This window comes from Sinohyriopsis cumingii, chromosome 10, assembly GCF_028554795.1.
Source record: "Sinohyriopsis cumingii isolate HCF-2022 chromosome 10, ASM2855479v2, whole genome shotgun sequence".
In the NCBI taxonomy this organism is placed as follows: domain Eukaryota; kingdom Metazoa; phylum Mollusca; class Bivalvia; order Unionida; family Unionidae; genus Sinohyriopsis; species Sinohyriopsis cumingii.
In genome coordinates, this window is record NC_142970.1 from 13,761,007 (window position 1) to 13,780,104 (window position 19,098).

General features: G+C 36.5%; 1 protein-coding gene across 1 annotated transcript in view; it reads left to right on the top strand.

Annotated features, from left to right (window-relative positions):
- LOC149789621 (zinc finger CCCH domain-containing protein 15-like) overlaps positions 1-19,098 on the top strand; it is a 51,104-nt gene that overhangs the window by 8,374 nt on the left and 23,632 nt on the right. Inside the window, exons 3-5 of the mRNA XM_089971648.1 lie at positions 2,576-2,672; positions 6,802-6,954; positions 11,884-11,975. Of these exons, the coding sequence (XP_089827774.1) occupies positions 2,576-2,672; positions 6,802-6,954; positions 11,884-11,975 (342 nt within the window). The remainder of the gene's footprint in view (positions 1-2,575; positions 2,673-6,801; positions 6,955-11,883; positions 11,976-19,098) is intronic.

Below are 19,098 nucleotides of genomic sequence, written 5' to 3' on the forward strand. Positions count from 1 at the left end.
TCATCTTTTTATGAATCTGACATGAAAATATCAGTATAAAGTGAATGTTTTTGAACCTTCCTAACCCACTTTACCCTGTTTTCACCAGCTTCATCTATTCTGTCTGGAGAAGTAATTTGTCCAGAAATGTTAGGGTCCAGCTTGGACCTAGACTTATTTTGATTAAATGCACTTATAAGCAATGCCAGGCTTTTGTTAGATTAAGATAACATCTTGTAATGATAATGCCAAAAAGGTAAAATTACAGTTCTGATCCAGTAACAGATATGTATGAAATGAGGGAAAACTTCTGGCAAACAAGATTTACTGACATTTTATTGGGACGTTTCATAACTATCAGGCTGTCAACAGAATTTGGGGTTGTCAGACATAACTAATAATAGAATCATCCATGAGCCTTATGACATATTAGCACTAAAAATCACCTTGGTCTAATTACATATTACATGTTAGTACTGGAATATATATATATATATATATATATATATATATATATATATATATATATATATATATATATATATATATATATATATAGCGTATTTATTTGTATGATTCTAAAAGATACATAATAAATAGGATTTTCTGGGTTAAAAGTTCAAAAAGGTCATGGAGTGAGTTTTCATATTTACATTTTGAAATCACATTTTCATGTGCGTTTAGAGTAGAAATGTGGGATTTTTTGTACACTTTATGAAAAACACTTTCCTTAATTAAAGGATGATCGTTCTTTCTTGATACAAACTGGATTTATGACCAGAACGAACACGTGATCCAGTGTTTACAGGAATGTTTTATCGTCGCGCAGAATTACCCGACGTGCAGAATTGGCCGACATGGTGGTACATTTAGTGTTATCTATGTCTATTCATTGCATTTGTCTATCAAAAATTTTGTACATGCTAAGTTACTTTTGATGGACTTCATCGATTGAAACCAAATTTGTATGATGCTTTTATTAAGAAGACACAAGTCAAGGTCAATTGGTGCCATTCTCAACAAGATTTGACAGGTTTATGGCCCTTGTTTAACTTGGCACTCCATCCATTGTTTGTTGTCTGTCATCTGATATCCATTCTTAGCGTAAGTTTGTTATTGCTACTTCTGAACTACTTCAGGGATTGTGATGAAACACATTGCTCATCCCAGGCAGGGTCTTTGCTTGGGTATTCAGAGATTGCGATGAAACACACTACTCATCCCAGGCAGGGTCTTTGATTGGGTATTCAGAGATTGCAATGAAACACACTTCTTATCCCAGGCAGGGTCTTCGATTGGGTATTCAGGAATTGTGATGAAACACACTGCTCATCCCAGGCAGGGTCTTCGATTGGGTATTCAGGGATTGTTATGAAACACACTATTTATCCCAGGCAGGGTATTTGATTGGGTATTCAGGGATTGCGATGAAACACACTACTTATCCCAGGCAGGGTCTTCGATTGGGTATTCAGAGATTGCGATGAAACACACTACTCATCCCAGGCAGGGTCTTCGATTGGGTATTCAGAGATTGCGATGAAACACACTACTTATCCCAGGCAGGGTCTTCGATTGGGTATTCAGAGATTGTTATGAAACACACTATTTATCCCAGGCAGGGTATTTGATTGGGTATTCAGGGATTGCGATGAAACACACTACTTATCCCAGGCAGTGTCTTTGATTGTGTATTCAGAGATTGTGATGAATCTTACTACTTATCCCAGGCAGGGTCTTCGACTGGGTATTCAGGGATTGCGATGAAACACACTACTCATCCCAGGCAGGGTCTTCGATTTGGGTATTCAGGATTGCGATGAAACACACTGCTCATCTCAGGCAGGGTCTTCGATTGGGTATTCAGGGATTGCGATGAAACATACTACTTATCTTAGGCAGGATCTTCGATTGGGTATTCAGGGATTGCGATGAAACACACTGCTCATCCCAGGCAGGGTCTTTGATTGGGTATTCAGGAGCAGCAGGGGCAGCTCTAGTTTCTCCCCTTGGAAAGAAGATTTAAACATCTGGTCAACAAGAGTCAATTTTTAGCTCTGCTGGTCATAGTTTAGAAGAGATTATGAGATGGAATGCTGACTGTCATTTGACATATGTACTTCCAATAACATACGCTTGTGACCGCTACTCCTCCCAAACCACTAGCTCTGATGGTCATCAAACATAAAAACTTGTGGGATGGTCTTTTGTCTCTTGTCCGTCTATCAGGACAAGTTTGAAATTGCTGCTACTTCTGTACAACTTGTTTTCACAACTCCCCCTGAATCATGGATTGTTGTTTTGACATGGGGTTTCATCAAATGACTTTTAATGCTGTGTAATTGGTCCAAAATGAAATACTATAACCAATATGAATTGAAATCTTGTAATCGTTTAAGAATATTAAACATTCAGCAGTTAAAAGAAAGATATATATTATCATCGATTCCTGGAAATTATCTTTGGATAGTACAGTGTGAGACCTTTTGCAGGACTGTTGGTATAACATGTGACACTGACATATTTTCTTGGTATCACATGTGACACTGACATATTTTCTTGGTATAACATGTGACACTGACATATTTTCTTGCAGCTAAAAGAGGTCGATGACAAAGACAAAACCAAGAAGAAGAAGGAACAGGATGAATTGAATTCTTTGTTCAAACCAGTCACACAAACTGTATCGAAAGGTCAGTGGATAATCAGTTTCTATCCTGAATTGGAGATTGGTAAAGATGCACCAATCTGCCACTGTATGTCAGTCATTTGATATTTAAAAAATGTGTTGATCATCAAATATTTAAAATTGAAAAAGATGTTAGACCTTCTTTCTGTGTGAATCATTGCTGCAGCTGATTTTGTTTACTTGTTTTGACTTACCTGTCTTTGATCATTGATATGTATATTTTTGTTAACTTTTCCAAAAATTTTTATTATATATTAAAATTTGAAATAAAATTTTTCTTGTAATTGAGAATAATATATTATTGAGTAATTATTGTTATCTTGGTTTTAGCATTGCATGCATGATGTCTGGCAGTTACATGTATATACCAAGTTACCTCCTTGTCTGTACCTATTGGCCTTTTAAAAGTTTTACCAATTTAACATATATGGGGGGTGCAATGAACAGATTCCGCATACTTTATTTTAGAGGGGCCCCGAGTGGCTGAGTGGTCGAAAGCACTATCCATTATGGATCACTGCCATCTCACCTCTGTCTGCGTGGGTTCGAGTCGAGGATTCGGCTAATGTGGGTATGTGAGAAAGCTTGCCAGTAGCTTCTCGTGGGTCAGTGGTTCTTTCAGGGGTTTTCCCGGGTTCTTCCTCCACCATTAATTCTGGCTGTCATGTATAGCCTATTGTGTGCTGAAAAATGGCATTAAGCCCAACAACAACAACAACAACAACTTTATTTTAGTGACCTTTAAAAATTAATTTTCTTATACCCTTTCCTCCACCATACCCAGTCTTCATTGATGTGTTTAAATTTTATTCTTTTATTACCTTTTTATGTGTTAGCATTGATGCATATAGAATTTTGGTTATCCCTCTTCTCTACTTATGTATTTCTACACTTTGGCTACTTGAAGATACACATATCTCATAATGTTTTAGTCCATATACAGTATATGAGGAGGACTGCTTTGGTGGCCTAAGTGGTTAGAGCATCTGCCTCGGATATGGGAGGTCAAGGATCGAAGCCAGGTCAAGTCATACTTAAGACTTTTTAAAATGGTACTTGCAGCTGCCTTGCTTGGCACTCTTCATTAAGACGTTAGTGTTAAGACTGGTCAGCCTGGTGTCAGGATAATGTGAATGGGTGGGACATGTTACTTCATGTCTGCGGCATGATGTATCAGTGCTAGACATCACTATCAACTGCCACATTGCAGGCATCATAGTGTTGTGTCTGAAAAATTGTCAAAGCTACGTTAAAAATCTAAATCACATATACACACAGTATATGAAGAAAGACTTGCAATAACATGCAAATGAAAGTTTTTGTTTTCAACATTAAAGATACAGAAATTATGAAAAGCAGAAATTAATTGAATCTTAAGACCTTATGTATACTTCTGCCCGCTTGAAGTATCATATATACTCACTTTTACATCAAGTCTAACCACAAATTGTTCAGACGTATATCTCCTATGGCTCTGTGCAGTTTGTTAGGAGTAATCAGTACAAAAAAACAACATATTCCTCACAACTAAACACATATCACCAAGAAATGATGCTACTCAATCGGTGTTATATGCACTTGTGTGTAGCAGACACACTCACATGACGACCTAGTAAGTAAAACCTGTCTTGAAATTAGAATGCTATGTGAGACCACTTGTCTTGAGAGACCGGCACAAGTGGTGGTTTTTCAAGACCGGTTCTACTGTAATTAATTCTCATCTATCTACTGTCATTTTGGATTCCTATGAAAGAAATCAAAGTATATAGAATTAATTATAGAGCGTTATAAATATACACCAGACAGAATGGAAAGTGCTATCCCTGGATTCTATAGAAGAATGCTTGATAGTTGGCAGAATTAACACTGATTTAATAGCATCATTTTATGGTGATGTGTACTTAGTCGTGAGGGAATATGGGCTTGTGTGCGGGTCAGGCAATGGGTGCCATTTACCCTCAGACTTCAGTTTGAATCTCCATAGAGTACGAATTAAAAGTTCTCTAACCTGTATGATCATATTATTTGTATTAAATAGTAATTCTTCCTACTATTATCAAGTATTCTTCTATAGAATTTGGTGTGTGTGTGTATATATATATATATATATATATATATATATATATATATATGCAGAGGAATCACCCTTCATACAACAATACCTTATTTAAACATCAGGTATCAAAGTTGAACAAGAGATAGAGATGGAAGCCATCACCCAGGAGCTATTACTAGGATATGAAATCTTTGTTGTCATTTTCTCATCCTTATGACAACATTGCCAAGATATGATCATCTTTCCTGTCTGCAGAGATATTTCATTTGCTGGCAAGCTTTTTACCCCACTACCCCAACCCGATAGTTGCAGATACATTTATTGTCATCTACTCGTCCTCTTTCAGTCGGTATTGAAAGATTTTCAGTATTGCTACAAGAGTGTCTGCTGTCTGACTCATTGACACACAAATGAGTAAACGGGGCCCCGAGTGGCCGAGTGGTCTAAAGCGCTCTCCGTTACGGATCATTGCCATCTCACCTCTGTCTGCGTGGGTTCGAGTCTCGGATTCGGCCAATGTGGATATGTGAGAAAGCTTGCCAGTAGCTTCTCGAGGGTCGGTGGTTCTTTCTGGGGATTTCCCGGGTTCTTCCTCCACCATTAATACTGGCCGCCATGTGTAGCCAATCTTGTGCTGAAAAATGGTGTTAAACCCTACAACAACAACAACAACAAATGAGTAAACATAACTGTTCACATTATATCTGTAAAAATCAGGCTGTAATTACCAATATTATCCTATTTCTTTGTATACATTGTTGGCTTGGCAGTGGTGTGAATGGGGGTTTCAGTACGATAGATTGGGTTTTTATTGCAGTAACTGGTGTACACCAATCAATAATACCTATACATCTTTGCTGTACCTGAAGACACCATGCAAAAACAGTGCTGTACGTAAGTTATCAATGCTGTACATGGTTACCAATGCTGTACATGGTTACCAGTGCTGTATATGGTTACCAATGCTGTACATGGTTACCAATGCTGTACATGGTTACCAGCACTGTATATGAATACCAATGCTGTATATGGTTACTAATGCTGTATATAGTTACCAGTACTGTACATGGTTGCCAATGCTGTACATGGTTACCAATCCTGTACATGGTTACCAGCGCTGTATATGAATATCAATGCTGTATATGGTTACCAGTGCTGTATATGGTTACTAATGCTGTATATCGTTACCAATGCTGTACATGGTTACCAATGCTGTACATGGTTACCAGCTCTGTATATGAATACCAATGCTGTATATGGTTACTAATGCTGTACATGGTTACCAATGCTGTACATGGTTATCAGTGCTGTATATGAATACCAATGCTGTATATGGTTACCAATGCTGTACATGGAGAGAAAGCACTGAAGGAAGAGTAATGAAAATAATGGAAATGTATAACATTGTTCTTTGTCATTTATAGTGCATTAGTCCATTCCAGTATGAATGACAAGCATTACATTTACAGCCACCTAAAAATGGGGTGGGTGTTCCAACCAAAATTTCATAATTGTATACAAAATTAGAAAAGTGTTTGATGATTCGAAACGACATTCTACATGGTACTGATTAAACAAGAATTAGATTAAAGTGGAATAGGTATGACTGAAGCAATATAATAACTTAATATTTTAGTAAAGACCTTTATAATGAGGGACCCAATTATACACACATTATTACAGGAACAATAGTATATTGAAGTGAGCAAACATGAGTTAACATATAAGAGTGGCAGCAGTATGGTGAGGGTTTTATACTGAGGGACTTGTATACCCTCATTACTTGCAAGAGGTAGAAGGTCATAGGGAGTTGTTATATAGAGACCCCATGTTTCCATTTTGATAGAAGGATAGCAGTATATTGAGGTAACTTAATGCTGAGGGACCATGTACCCATTGGTGGGAAACTATATCTTCAAGGGCTTTATACTAAGTGACAAATATACCATAATTTTTGGAGGGACAGAAATGCATTAGGTGGCTTTATAAGTATATCATTACAGTGGCAGTAGTATAGTAAGGAACCATTCTTTAGGTACACGGTGGTTAACACTTGATTTTTTTCTTCTTTTGACAGGCGTGGATCCAAAGTCAGTGGTGTGTGCTTTCTTCAAACAGGGCCAGTGTACTAAAGGTGCTAAGTGTAAATTCTCTCACGATCTAAACCTTACGCGGAAAGGAGAAAAGAAAAATATTTATGAAGATGTGCGAGATGATGAAAATGAAGATGGTATGTTCATTTATTTTTGCATCAGTACTCTAAAACTTGTTTTGGATGGACATTGATTGATTGATTGATTTTGATTGATTGAACTTTTAGAAGAAGTCTTGTGTAGTTGTGGGGGATAGTGAAATTCCACCTTAGGGTTGTTACATGGGGGATAGAAATGAGGCTTGCTGATCCCAAACCCAGATGTTTGGATTTCCCTAGTATCAGACACATGATCACCTCACTGCTTACTTCTCACTCAGCCTTAAGTTAGAAATAGGGTTTTTTGAAAAAACGGTTGATAAATGTTAGCATTTATGTTACTGAGAACACGAAAGATTGGCTTGTAAAAAATGATATGTTTTAAATTTCCATTACTGTTTTCTTTTTACCATTAAAACTGGTAAAAACGTGATAATGGGAGATGGAACATACAGGCAATGCCCTTTGCCTGATCGGAAGCTAAAATATGACATTAATATACATCATGTACAAATGTGTCATTGAATGCACTAGACGGAGGATACAATGTCGTATAATGGCAGGATACAAGACTGAGTAATGGCACCCCCTGGAAGAACATTGGTGGGGCAGTGTGAGGAAAATAGATGCTTGTAAATTGTATGTAGGAGTCTGTTTAACAATGCCCAGATCGCAATGTTTTCATTGTTTGTAATTCCATAGAGGTTTTAGGCCAGTACCTATAGTGCTATAGTGAAAGCAGGATAATTAGATTCTCATTATATTTTCATTGTATTCTAATTCCTTAGACAGAAAATTTACCGTATTTACTGTATGTTTTTGGACTGCAACAAATAATTACTTTTTTGTTATCCGAATACATATCAGATTCTTTAATTAGGTGTCCGAAAACATACAGGTGGAGATAGATTTATTCCCCCCCCCCCCCATGTCTGTAACAAAGTTACCGTTAGCTCACATGATGACGTGCTGCCATGAACTAAAACAAGTATGGATAATGAATGAAAAACAGGGATTACTTGCCTGTTTTGTCTATGTGATACATGTCCATCCACCAGAAATCAGAGCCACGATTGTGTGTGTATTTTCCAAAAGAATCACCATATTATTAATCTTGCAATCCACAGTTTAACCCTCTGCTAATCGGTGATCATTAAATTCTACATTACAAATGCGCACAAGCTTAATTTCTGTGTAATTAAGATATTAATGCTAACTAAATAAAAAGATTTTGGAATTATAATTTTTAAGATATTAGTATCGAGAGTAGAAATACCGATACAGTGTATGATGGCTAATCTTAGAGCACCAAGGGTGAGAGGCTCCATATGGGGTGAGTGTTGTATGCACGGATAGGAAGGGTATAAATAACAAGCAAGTTGCAATATACGATTCTGCGTGATTAATATGTTGTTTTTTTTTTTTTAAATTAAGGTGATCTCTTTGTTGTGGTTCTCTTTTTTTTCCCACCTAGCCAAGGGTAGCTTCAAAATGAGTAAAGCTTGCTGACTCTAAACAATCGACTGCCCAAAGATTGTTTTGATGCATGTCAGAGATTTCAAGGTGTCTAGGCGATAATTGTTAATAATAAAACTTGTGGGATTTCTTTGACAGGTGTGTTCAGAAATAAAATGCAGCCATCTGGATTTCATTAAAAGAGCACACAATGTACCGAACATTTAGCACCTACAATCAATATTTATCATCTACAAAGATGTTTACTACCAATAGAACAGTAACTATGTTTAAACCTTGGTATATAATGCCTCAGGGATAAGGGGTTTCTTTTGTTGCAAAATGCCAATGAATTTTACTAATCCATACCGACTCACCGATGTATTGTTTAATGATATAAAGCAGGGGTCATGGTTTCTAATCAAAGCCATGACTGTCACACCTGTTTGAAGTGGTTTCATGTGTAACAATGTCTACACTGACAACCAATCATATTTTTGTTAGCCAATCAAGCTATTAAAATATAAAGTATAAATAAAATACCCACCACTATCAAAAGTTTATATACTGGATAGCTGTCATTGTGAAACATAATATTGTTAATACTGTAATAATTTTGATGCATACGTTATGCAACAAGCGAGGAGGCACTGCCTAGTTCGTGGAGGGACCCTCCCTTGCCTAAATTGTCTCCAAAGAGGCCAGTATGCAGGCCACAGAAGCGACCTCGAATTAATGATTCTGAGGATGCATCACAAAAAGAACCGCCCCCGAAGAAAGCTGCTCTAGATGACAAGTCTGATTATCTTGAACCCGAGAGTGCTCCACCTGGTTCTGTACATGGTCCATATAAACATTATACATTAAAGCAAAAGCAGGATATCGTTAACAATGCATAATGTCTCTGAATTAGACCTACAGCAGAAAAATTCAAGATTCCGAAATACATGGTGAGTACCTGGATGAAAATTGACTTTTTGGCCGATCTGAACTTGAACGGACATTTGCCTAAGTGTGGACAACCCATTTCATATGGAAAAGCTATGGATGATAAGATAGCTCAATTGGTGCTCACTCAGCATGACTTACAAATTCCAGTCATTGTTGGGAATATGTAAATATGCCAAGGAGCTTGTCTCAACAGAATTTCCAGAGAGCAAATTCCATGCCAGTCATTCATGCGGAGAGAGTTTCATGAAAAGACATGACTTTGTTCTCAGAAGCAGGACCTCTCTTACCCAACGTTTACCCAAGGATTTGGTAGAAAAGATTACTTCATTCCACAAGTTTGTGATGGATAGACCTGAGGAGGACGAGTTTAACAATAAGCTTATTATTAACATGGACAAGACAATGATGTACTTTGAGCTTGTGCCAGGGAAAACGGTGGACAAAGAAGGAACAAAAAGCGTTCTGATTTGTACAACTGGCACGAAGAAGAGACACATTACTGTCATTTTAGCCGTTGCAGGTTCTGGCGACGTATTACCCCCAATGATTATTTTCAAGGGAAAGAGACAGCTAGATCTGAAGGCACGAAAAGGGTGAATTATCGCAGTTCAAGAGAAAGCATGGATGGACGAAACGCTAATGCTGCGATGGATTGAAGAAATTTATTTGCCATTCACCAGAAGAGAGCGATCACTATTAGTTATGGACTCGTTCCGGGCTCACATCACTGATGACGTGAAGAAACAGTTGCGGCATGGAAATGTTGTGCCAGCAATAATACCAGGAGGCTGCACATCCAAATTGCAACCTCTTGATGTGAGCATCAATAAACCTGTCAAGAGCTACCTCCGCCGCAGCTGGACGGAATACATCAGGGATGCTACAAATGCATTAATATCATCTAATGAAATCAGCAACAGATGGATCAAGACAGCCAGCAAACAGACTGTATTGGACTGGGTTGTAAATGCCATGGACACATTGAAGGAAAAGCATACAATGATAATTAAATCTTTCAAGGTGTGCGGCATTAGTTCATGGAAGTTCATGATCACAATAAATAATTGGCTACCAAATGAAGCGAATGTTGTATCAGATAAATTAACGGTAAACACGCTGTGAATTTTACAATAAAACGAAGCAGCAGATCTTCCTAGATTGTGTCCGAAAACATAAATTGTAGAAAAAATTATAACAGAGCAATGTCCGAAAACTTACAAGGCATTTAAATATTATATTTCCCAAAAAAAAACGGTGTCCGAAAACACGGTAAGTACAGTAGGTCAGTACCTATTGTGCTCTAGTTAAAGCAGGGTGAGAAGATTTCATTATATTTTCATTGTTTTGTAATTCTTTATACAAATGTTGTGCTACAGTGAACAAAGATAATGTATCTTCTCAGCAATTAGAAATTGATAGTATAATATTTGTTGTTTTAATTTGTTGACAGATTCATCAGACACAGAACACATCTAGTTTTGGTTATTATCATATGACCACAGCTTTCATGTATGCTCTCTACACAGTGAATCAGGTTTTTTTTTCCAGGTTGCTACAAACATCAACAAGTTTTTAGTTGTGGTTCTCAGAATATGTTGAAAATTATGTAACTTTTATTTTTATATTTTTTTAAACATTATTTGACTTGAATCATATATTTTCAGGTTTTTTTTTTTGTAAAACAACATTGGAAAGGGGGGATATTACTTTTACATGGAGAGAACCAGCTCAGATTTTGTCAATGTATTGTTTCATCTCATCTGTCAACAAAATAATGCTTTAAATATCTGAGAAGATAAATTATTTTTTAATTGATTTTATGCAAGTAGAGGACTCTGTAATGTCGTATAAGTTTGCTAGGTCTCGATGTAAGCAGCAACACTATACCAATACCGCAAAGGTTAGGCAAATTCCAACTTTTTGATCTCCCACTCCAATGTATATGTCAAGATATCTAATATGTGGTAGAGCAAGTCAGACAAAACTCAGACTGATGATGTTTGACTTACATTTTTGCCTTATAAATCTAACAAAATCAGTGACGGTTTAAATAGCCTTGTTTTGAAATGTGATTTGTAAAATCCTCAGTTGTTCTGTCTAGGTGATCAGTTGATTTTCAGCACCAAGAGCACATTGACTCTGTCCAGTCATTCAGATTTTTGAAAACTACATATGATAACTTGAGTAAACTGTAACTGGTGACAGCTTGAAATTGACAAACCTTCAGTCTGTCAAAATTATGAAAGCTGTTAGTCCAACAGGAAATTTGCTTGCCTTGGACTAGTGGATTACCACTTATTTCAGCCCTGTACTCTTATTTTATTTTACTGCTAATGTAATGTTGTTGATTGGTAGTGTTGCTAGGTGTGATGTCATAGTGATATTTTGTAGTGTTAGATGGTGTGATATCACATAACAGTGTTGTTTTGTAGTGTTACTAGATGTGATGTCATGCAGTGATGTTTTCTATAGGTGATGAAATATTTTGTTATTTATAAAATGATGTCAATATCTGTATGAAGTTAAGTTGAAGGATGTTATAAATAATGTATTATATTACAGATAATATCAAGAACTGGGATGAAGCTAAGCTGGAAGATGTTATAAATAAAAAGCACGGAGAAGAAGAGCAAAAGAAACCTAAAACAGCAATTGTAAGTTTAGATATGTCCTCCTAATGATGGCTCTAAAGAGTTGGAACATGTCCTGGTTTCCAGGGAGAATTTTTGACCTAACTCACTTCTTCATGGTTTCCAGTCAGCTGCCCCATTGTACATTACACACGATGCTCATACCTCAGAGGTGATGCAGTGGTCACCTTCCCCTTGAGAGAGACCACCCCTTGTGTATGGAATGCTTTTCTGTAAAGATGAGGTGGTCTCGTGAGAGAGGTATCATTGTATCTGTTTGCAGCTTAAATGAGATTTAAAATGTGAAAACCTTCAGCAAACCACTGATCTTAGTTAGCGTCCACACACAAATCTGTCTATCCCAATAAAAGGTGGGGCATGAAAACATATGTAAACTAAAATCATTACCAAAATTGTCAACATTTGAACTATATATCTCAGTGACCTACTTCTAGTGCAGAAGCTTATAACCAAAAATGCATTAAAAAACTGACCTAAGTGCAAAACTTTACAGAGGTCTCAGAAACACTTAATCACACGAATTTGGACGCAAAATAATTTTCTGGGATGAAGAAAGTCACTTACATGGGAGTCCTCTGTTTGAATAGCTGGGTGGCAAATTAATAGGATTGCCAGCCTTGTTTCAACCACCTGCTGAGTGGGAAAATACATTAATCAATTGATCATTTTAACTGTGCTGATATTTGCAATGACAGAATTAGGTGGCTGAAAGACTCCCAGAAGTTCATGCTGTCATTATAAGGGTACATCAAATGAACATGATGCAATAGCTGAGTGGCACGTTCAAAGACTTCAACTGGCTGTTAAGTGGTGGGAAATGTACTGATATTTACAGTGATTTAATTCGGAGGCAGAAAGACCCAGAGAGGTACATGTGGTCATTATAAGAGTACATCAAATAAACAACTTTAGCTTTCATTATTGTGCTATTTCTGTGTGTAGTTGAATAAGTAGTGCACGTGACCTCAAAATCAAGACTTAGAGAAAATGCCGTTTGCAACTTTGGATAAGTATTTAGCAGTTAAAAGGTAATTGACAAAGATTATAATGAGGTTTAGAAGTTGCTCAAACTGATAGTTCAGATGGAACAGTAGCCAAGTGTAATAAAGTGAGTGATGCCTAGCAATAGTGTATAGAATAGGACTTTTCCTTGGATAGACAAAATTTAGTCTCACTCTGATAGACAAACAAGAGCTATATGTCAATGATGTCAAGAATTTGAAATATTAAACTAATTGGCAACCACTGGTTCTTGTCATCTGGACATTTAGCAACTTCAGATATGTCCATTAAGCTTCTGGGAGGGGACTACAACATTTGCTGGTGGGACTCCTATTTTTGGTAAAATAAGAGTCCTAGACTCCTAGCAAGACCTCTTACTTAACCAAGACCTAATGGACTGAAGAATGAACATACATATATATAAGGGTAACTTTACACAGTTGCATAAACTTTTTCAAAATCAAGTTGTCCACTGGCAAGTAATTTAAAAAGTTTACTTGTCAATATAAGAAACCCATTTGTCCACATTTTCATAATGAGAAAGAATAGTGGAAGACATGACTGTTAAAATGTTTACTTTTATTAAGCTGCATGATTTAAATGCAAGCAATATGGCTCTGTGACATGTAAAATATACTGCATATTTCACCTTTTGTCTTATTTTTGGACTTTTTTGTTCAGGGTCTACAACTCTAACAAGAAGGGTTTAATGCCATTATTCAGCACAGGATAGGCTATACATGACAGCCAGTATAAATGGTGGAGGAAGAACCCGGGAAAACCCCGGAAAGAATCACTGACCCATGAGAAGCTACTGGCAAGCTTTCTCATGTACCAACATCAGCCAAGCCCTAGACTTGAGGTGAGATGGCAGTGATCCATAACGGTGAGTACTTTAGACCACTTGGTCACTCAGGGCCCCCTAACAAGAATGCATTCATGTTATATAACTGCTGAATCAGTACTGGTCTCTGAAAGGATGAATATGAATTCAGCTCTGGATATTTTATCCATGACATTTTTCTGTTGGATGTCAGATATACAGCTGGTTAAATCTACGATGCAGTTCTGTTGATGTGATCAGTGTAGAGTTCAACACCACTTTTGATTTGAACATCACAAAGAAATTCGAAGTCAAAAAAGGTTTTCTCTGCTTTGCTGTGGCATATGCTGCATTAAACAGCTTGTAATGCTTAGTTTGGCTCACATTGTTGATCACTTTGTCTAAATTACTCTCAGCATGTAATGCTCAGTTCAGCTCACATTGTTTTTATTGATCACTCTAAATCACTCTCAGCTTCTTTATTTCGGATTTGGCCTGTCCTTATCAAATTTTAATTGACATGTTGTTTTTTTGCGCTTTTTTGGTGTGTTATCAGTGTATCTTTTCTTGTGATGTCCTGTCCTGCTAACAATCCACTGGTTTTGTCTGCATTTGATAGGGAGGCCCATTGCCACGAGTAAAAACAGCATACAAAGCCCATTTCAGATTTAAAAATTTATTTTATTTGATGAAGTTCTTTCAAATAGATAAAGTACTACAAACTATGCAACATTCTAAAACTCATGTGAAAATATCACAGCATTATCTGTTGTACATTTTTAGAGAATGCTTCCTAAAAATGACATATTTCATTAAAAAAACGAATCAAGAATATGCAAAATTTAGCTTTTTTGGTATATTTATTGCTTTGTTAGAGCTTTGCACTTTATCCAAAGTCTATACATTTTTCTTAGTTTAATCTTGATATGCAGTACTATATATCTGAGCAAAAGGTACAACTCTGGTAACTTTACTTTTATTTACAAACGGTGTTAAAAATCTGAAAAATAATGAAATCTTTCAAAACAGACAGCATTTTCTCATGTTCATCAACCAAAATATTTCACTAATTGTCTCACTTTTGTAGGTTATCTTTACATATTTTCATCTATACAAACACTGCTAAAGAAAATACTACTTTCATGATGTACAGCATTGCAAACAAATACAAAAGATGGTCTTAAAAATGCTACATTAAGTATTTTTCGTTCTATCAAAAATTCAATGTCCAAGTGTCCATCACCAGAAAATAGAAAGACACTGTTAATCAGAGTAAACACTGTTTCAAAGTGATCTACAGCTCACCTAAAGAATAAAACACCAAAAACATGTTTAAAAAATATCTACATTTCCTATGTATTAACTGAAAAATGATTTCAGTTTTCTCAGAATTTTATGGGGAGATAATCCAAAAATATGGACCTAACTTTTCTTGTAATTTAATATTCTTTCTTTGAATAATACAAAACCATTATACTTATATTTCTTAACACAAGCATAAAAAGATGCATGTGTTAGTTCACTCAATTTAGAAAATGTATATTAAATAATGTACAATGCAGAATTTTGTGAAATAATTTACAATCTTGTATTTTTGAAAAGGTCATAAAATCTGATGATGCCAGTTACAATCTTAAACATATGCATATATATTCTTAAAATAATCCAAAGTTCCAGACGACACAGGTGGATCAAGCGTGAGCAGACTTTCCAGAGACTGAAATGGCCAGTTTGGAATCGGATGATTCGTGTCTTCAAACCGAATATCACCTTCTAGAAACACTAGCTGTGCATACACATCTGAAAGACAATTTAGCTCAAAAATTAAATCAACTGTATGGAATTAGTAAATATAAATTTGTATCAAACATGTTTTAAACATTTGAGTTTTGTCGATAATTGAATTTATGACTGTCTGAAACTGATGTTGACATTCATATGTTTCTTCAATTTCTAAGGGGCTTTAACATTATTTTAGCCATTTAAGAAAAAATTAGGGACTAGGTTGTTGACAAATGCCAAGTCCTTATAATTATTTTAATAGCAAATGCTCCAAATACAAGGACATCTTCAATTTTCTTTATATTATACTCACTGAAAATTCATTAATAAACCAGTAATACTTATTAACACGTACTATTGCCATGAATTTAGATAAAAGCAGAGGGGTGGGGGTCTGCAAAATGGCATCAAACCTTCAAATACTTAAATTAGTATATATGCCAGGTTTTAAAACTATAAACTAATGAATAACTGATTATATTAATTAAATTGACAGTAAATATCATAATAAAAGAGCACAAAATAGAAGAACCTTCGTTCAGATTGATTATTCATGGTTATGTCACTTTATTGTGAAACGTGTATTGGATTTTCCTGGTAAAGTCGCATCCCCAATTAAAGTTTAGAAACAACAACGTTATTATTAACATACTTTTTTTAAGAGTTGTGCGAATTGTTTCCATTGAATGAATGCTGAATTACATACTCAGTGAAAATGTGTAACGTAACAAACTATTATCACTGATCTACCTAACACATGTGATGCGCCATAGCGGCCATTTTACTCCGGGTACCCGATTATCTTGGAATCTTTAAGTCGAAATGCAGCATATTAATCCTTGCAAGAAACATGATTTGGGGCTCATTTAATGCAGAAAGAATAGTTTTATCTACCTGACAGCACACTCCTTAAAATATCCAGAAATACTGGAGTAAAAAGAAAAAAACTTACCCATTTCTTTGTTCTTGCTTGTACTTCGTAGTGCGAATACTGTGAGAAAGGTCATGACGTCAGCTATACATTAAACCAAATTTTATTCGATAAAACTAACACACCTCCAAGCACAGAGCAAATCAAATTGTCCATTGTTTAAGAAATGAGAAACGTCAATACCGTGCATTAGCGGGTCACTGAACCGGCCACAATGGACAGCCGTTGTGACTGAAAACAAAACAGCTGAGTACCTATTTAAAACTCGTCCTAATTACTTTATTTGTAAAGGGAAAATGATACAATTTTCAAGAGATAAAGAATGGAAAGAAAGCAAGATAGTGGTGTAATTTGTATTATTCTGATTCACGGGCAACCCATCGAAATTGAAGGTTAATTATTGGATTTCCACTGATCTGCCCTTGATTACCTATTATGATATCCTTGGGCCTCTCTACATTTGAGGGGTATCACTTACCTATATTACAAGATATGAGGAAGAACCAGGGAAAACCCTGGAATGAACCATGACCCATGAGAAGCTACCGGTAAGCTTTCTCACATACCCATATTGGCGAAGCCCAAGACTCAAACCCATGCAGACAGAGGTGTGATGGATGTGATCCATAATGATGAGCACTTTAGACCACTCTACCACTCGGGGCCCCCCTACAGCCAAGGATCGTTGAACTCTCGATTTATATTTTAATTGTATTCTCTGTCATAGTCAAGTCTAGTTTTAGCCTGTTTAGATGAATTTTCTTTCAACTTTTCACCATTTAGCCAAAGCTTTATTAGAAAACAATCCATCCAGATGTGTTCCCGGGGGGGTCCCCAAGTGGTCTAAAGCGCTCTCCGTTACGGATCGCTGCCATCTCACCTCTGTCTGCGTGGGTTCAAGTCTCGGATTCGCCCAGTGTGGGTACATGAGAAAGCTTGCCTGTAGCTTCTCGTGGGTCAGTGGTTCTTTCCAGGGTTTTCCTGGGTTTTTCCTCCACCATTAATACTGGCCGCTATGTATAGCCTATTGTGTGCTGAAAAATGGCGTTAAACCACACAACACCAACACCAGATGCATTCTGGGAAAAATTCATCTTAGACATATATAATATTTTCAAGTCATTGGTTCAAAACCACGATTCTTAGAGGAAGCCCTATTCACCAGCAATGAAATTTGTTCTGATGTAACCATCAAAAGATATCACTGAAACCCGTACTATTGGCTTCCATTGATCGTATCCACAGAAGCGGCTGGTTTCGGTCTTAATTAATAAATTTCAGCATACGCTGCATAAATATACCACACATCCATATGGTACTCACTGGTATTACAGTGAATGGCACTTGTGTAAGCATTGTTCAGACAAAATGGAAACTACTGCCACAATTTACTTGTCCATGGACAAGTAATCTTGCAAAAGTTATTCTGACTCGGACAATATCAACAATGGATTTCCGCACCCTTGCACTATACATTGGTGATGGAAAGAAGGATGAATATACAGATATGGGTAATGCTGTATTGCCTTTTCCACATTGGTGATGGACAGAAGAATGAATATACAGATAAGGGTGATGCTAGTCCCTTATACATTGGTGATGGACAGAAAGATGAATATACAAATATGGATGACACCATATGCCTTCCAAGAATGAATATATAGATAAGGGTAACACTATAAAGTCCCATCTGTATTGGTGATGGACAGAAGGATGAATATACAGATATGGGTAATGCACATTGGTGAACAGAAGGTTGAAAATACAGATACGGGTCACACTGTATGCCTCTTCCACATCAGTGATGGCCATAGGAAAACATTCTGCAATCCAAGCATGCATAGAGGGAAAAATAAGTCAGTGAGTAAAGGGAGACAAGTCCTAAATATTTCAACAACAGCCTACCAAAGGCTTATCAGAGTAATCTTCTCTTACAAATTGTGTCATAAATTATATCAATTGTTAAATGGAACTTTTTCTAAATGTAATTTGAATGTCATATTTAGTTCTGTATTGTAGGGTGTTGTTTATTACGATGTAGATCTGTACTAACTATAATGTAACTAAATATGCAGATGTTTAATGAATCGGCATGTATGTGAACTGTGCAGTATTTCTAACAGTCATCATGACAAATGTTTTAGTTTAAACTATATTCATTAGAGAAACTTTGTCAAATACAATTACAACATGGGGCCTTGAGTGATCTAAAGCGCTCATCGTTCCGGATCACTGCCATCTCACCTCTGTCTGCGTGGGTTCGAGTCCAAGGCTCAGCTTGCGTGGATACGTGGGAAAGCCTGCAAGTAGCTTCTCATGGGTCAGTGGTTCTTCCCTGGGTTTTCCAGGGTTCTTCCTCCACCAGTTATACTGGCCGCCATGTATAGCCTATCTTGTGCTGAAATATGGCGTTAAACCACAAAACACCAACACCAGATGCATTCTGAGGAAATATTCGTCTTAGACATATATAATATTTTCAAGTCATTGGTTCAAAACCACGATTCTTAGAGGAAGCCCTATTCACCAGCAATGAAATTTGTTCTGATGTAACCATCAAAAGATATCACCGAAACCCGTACTATTGG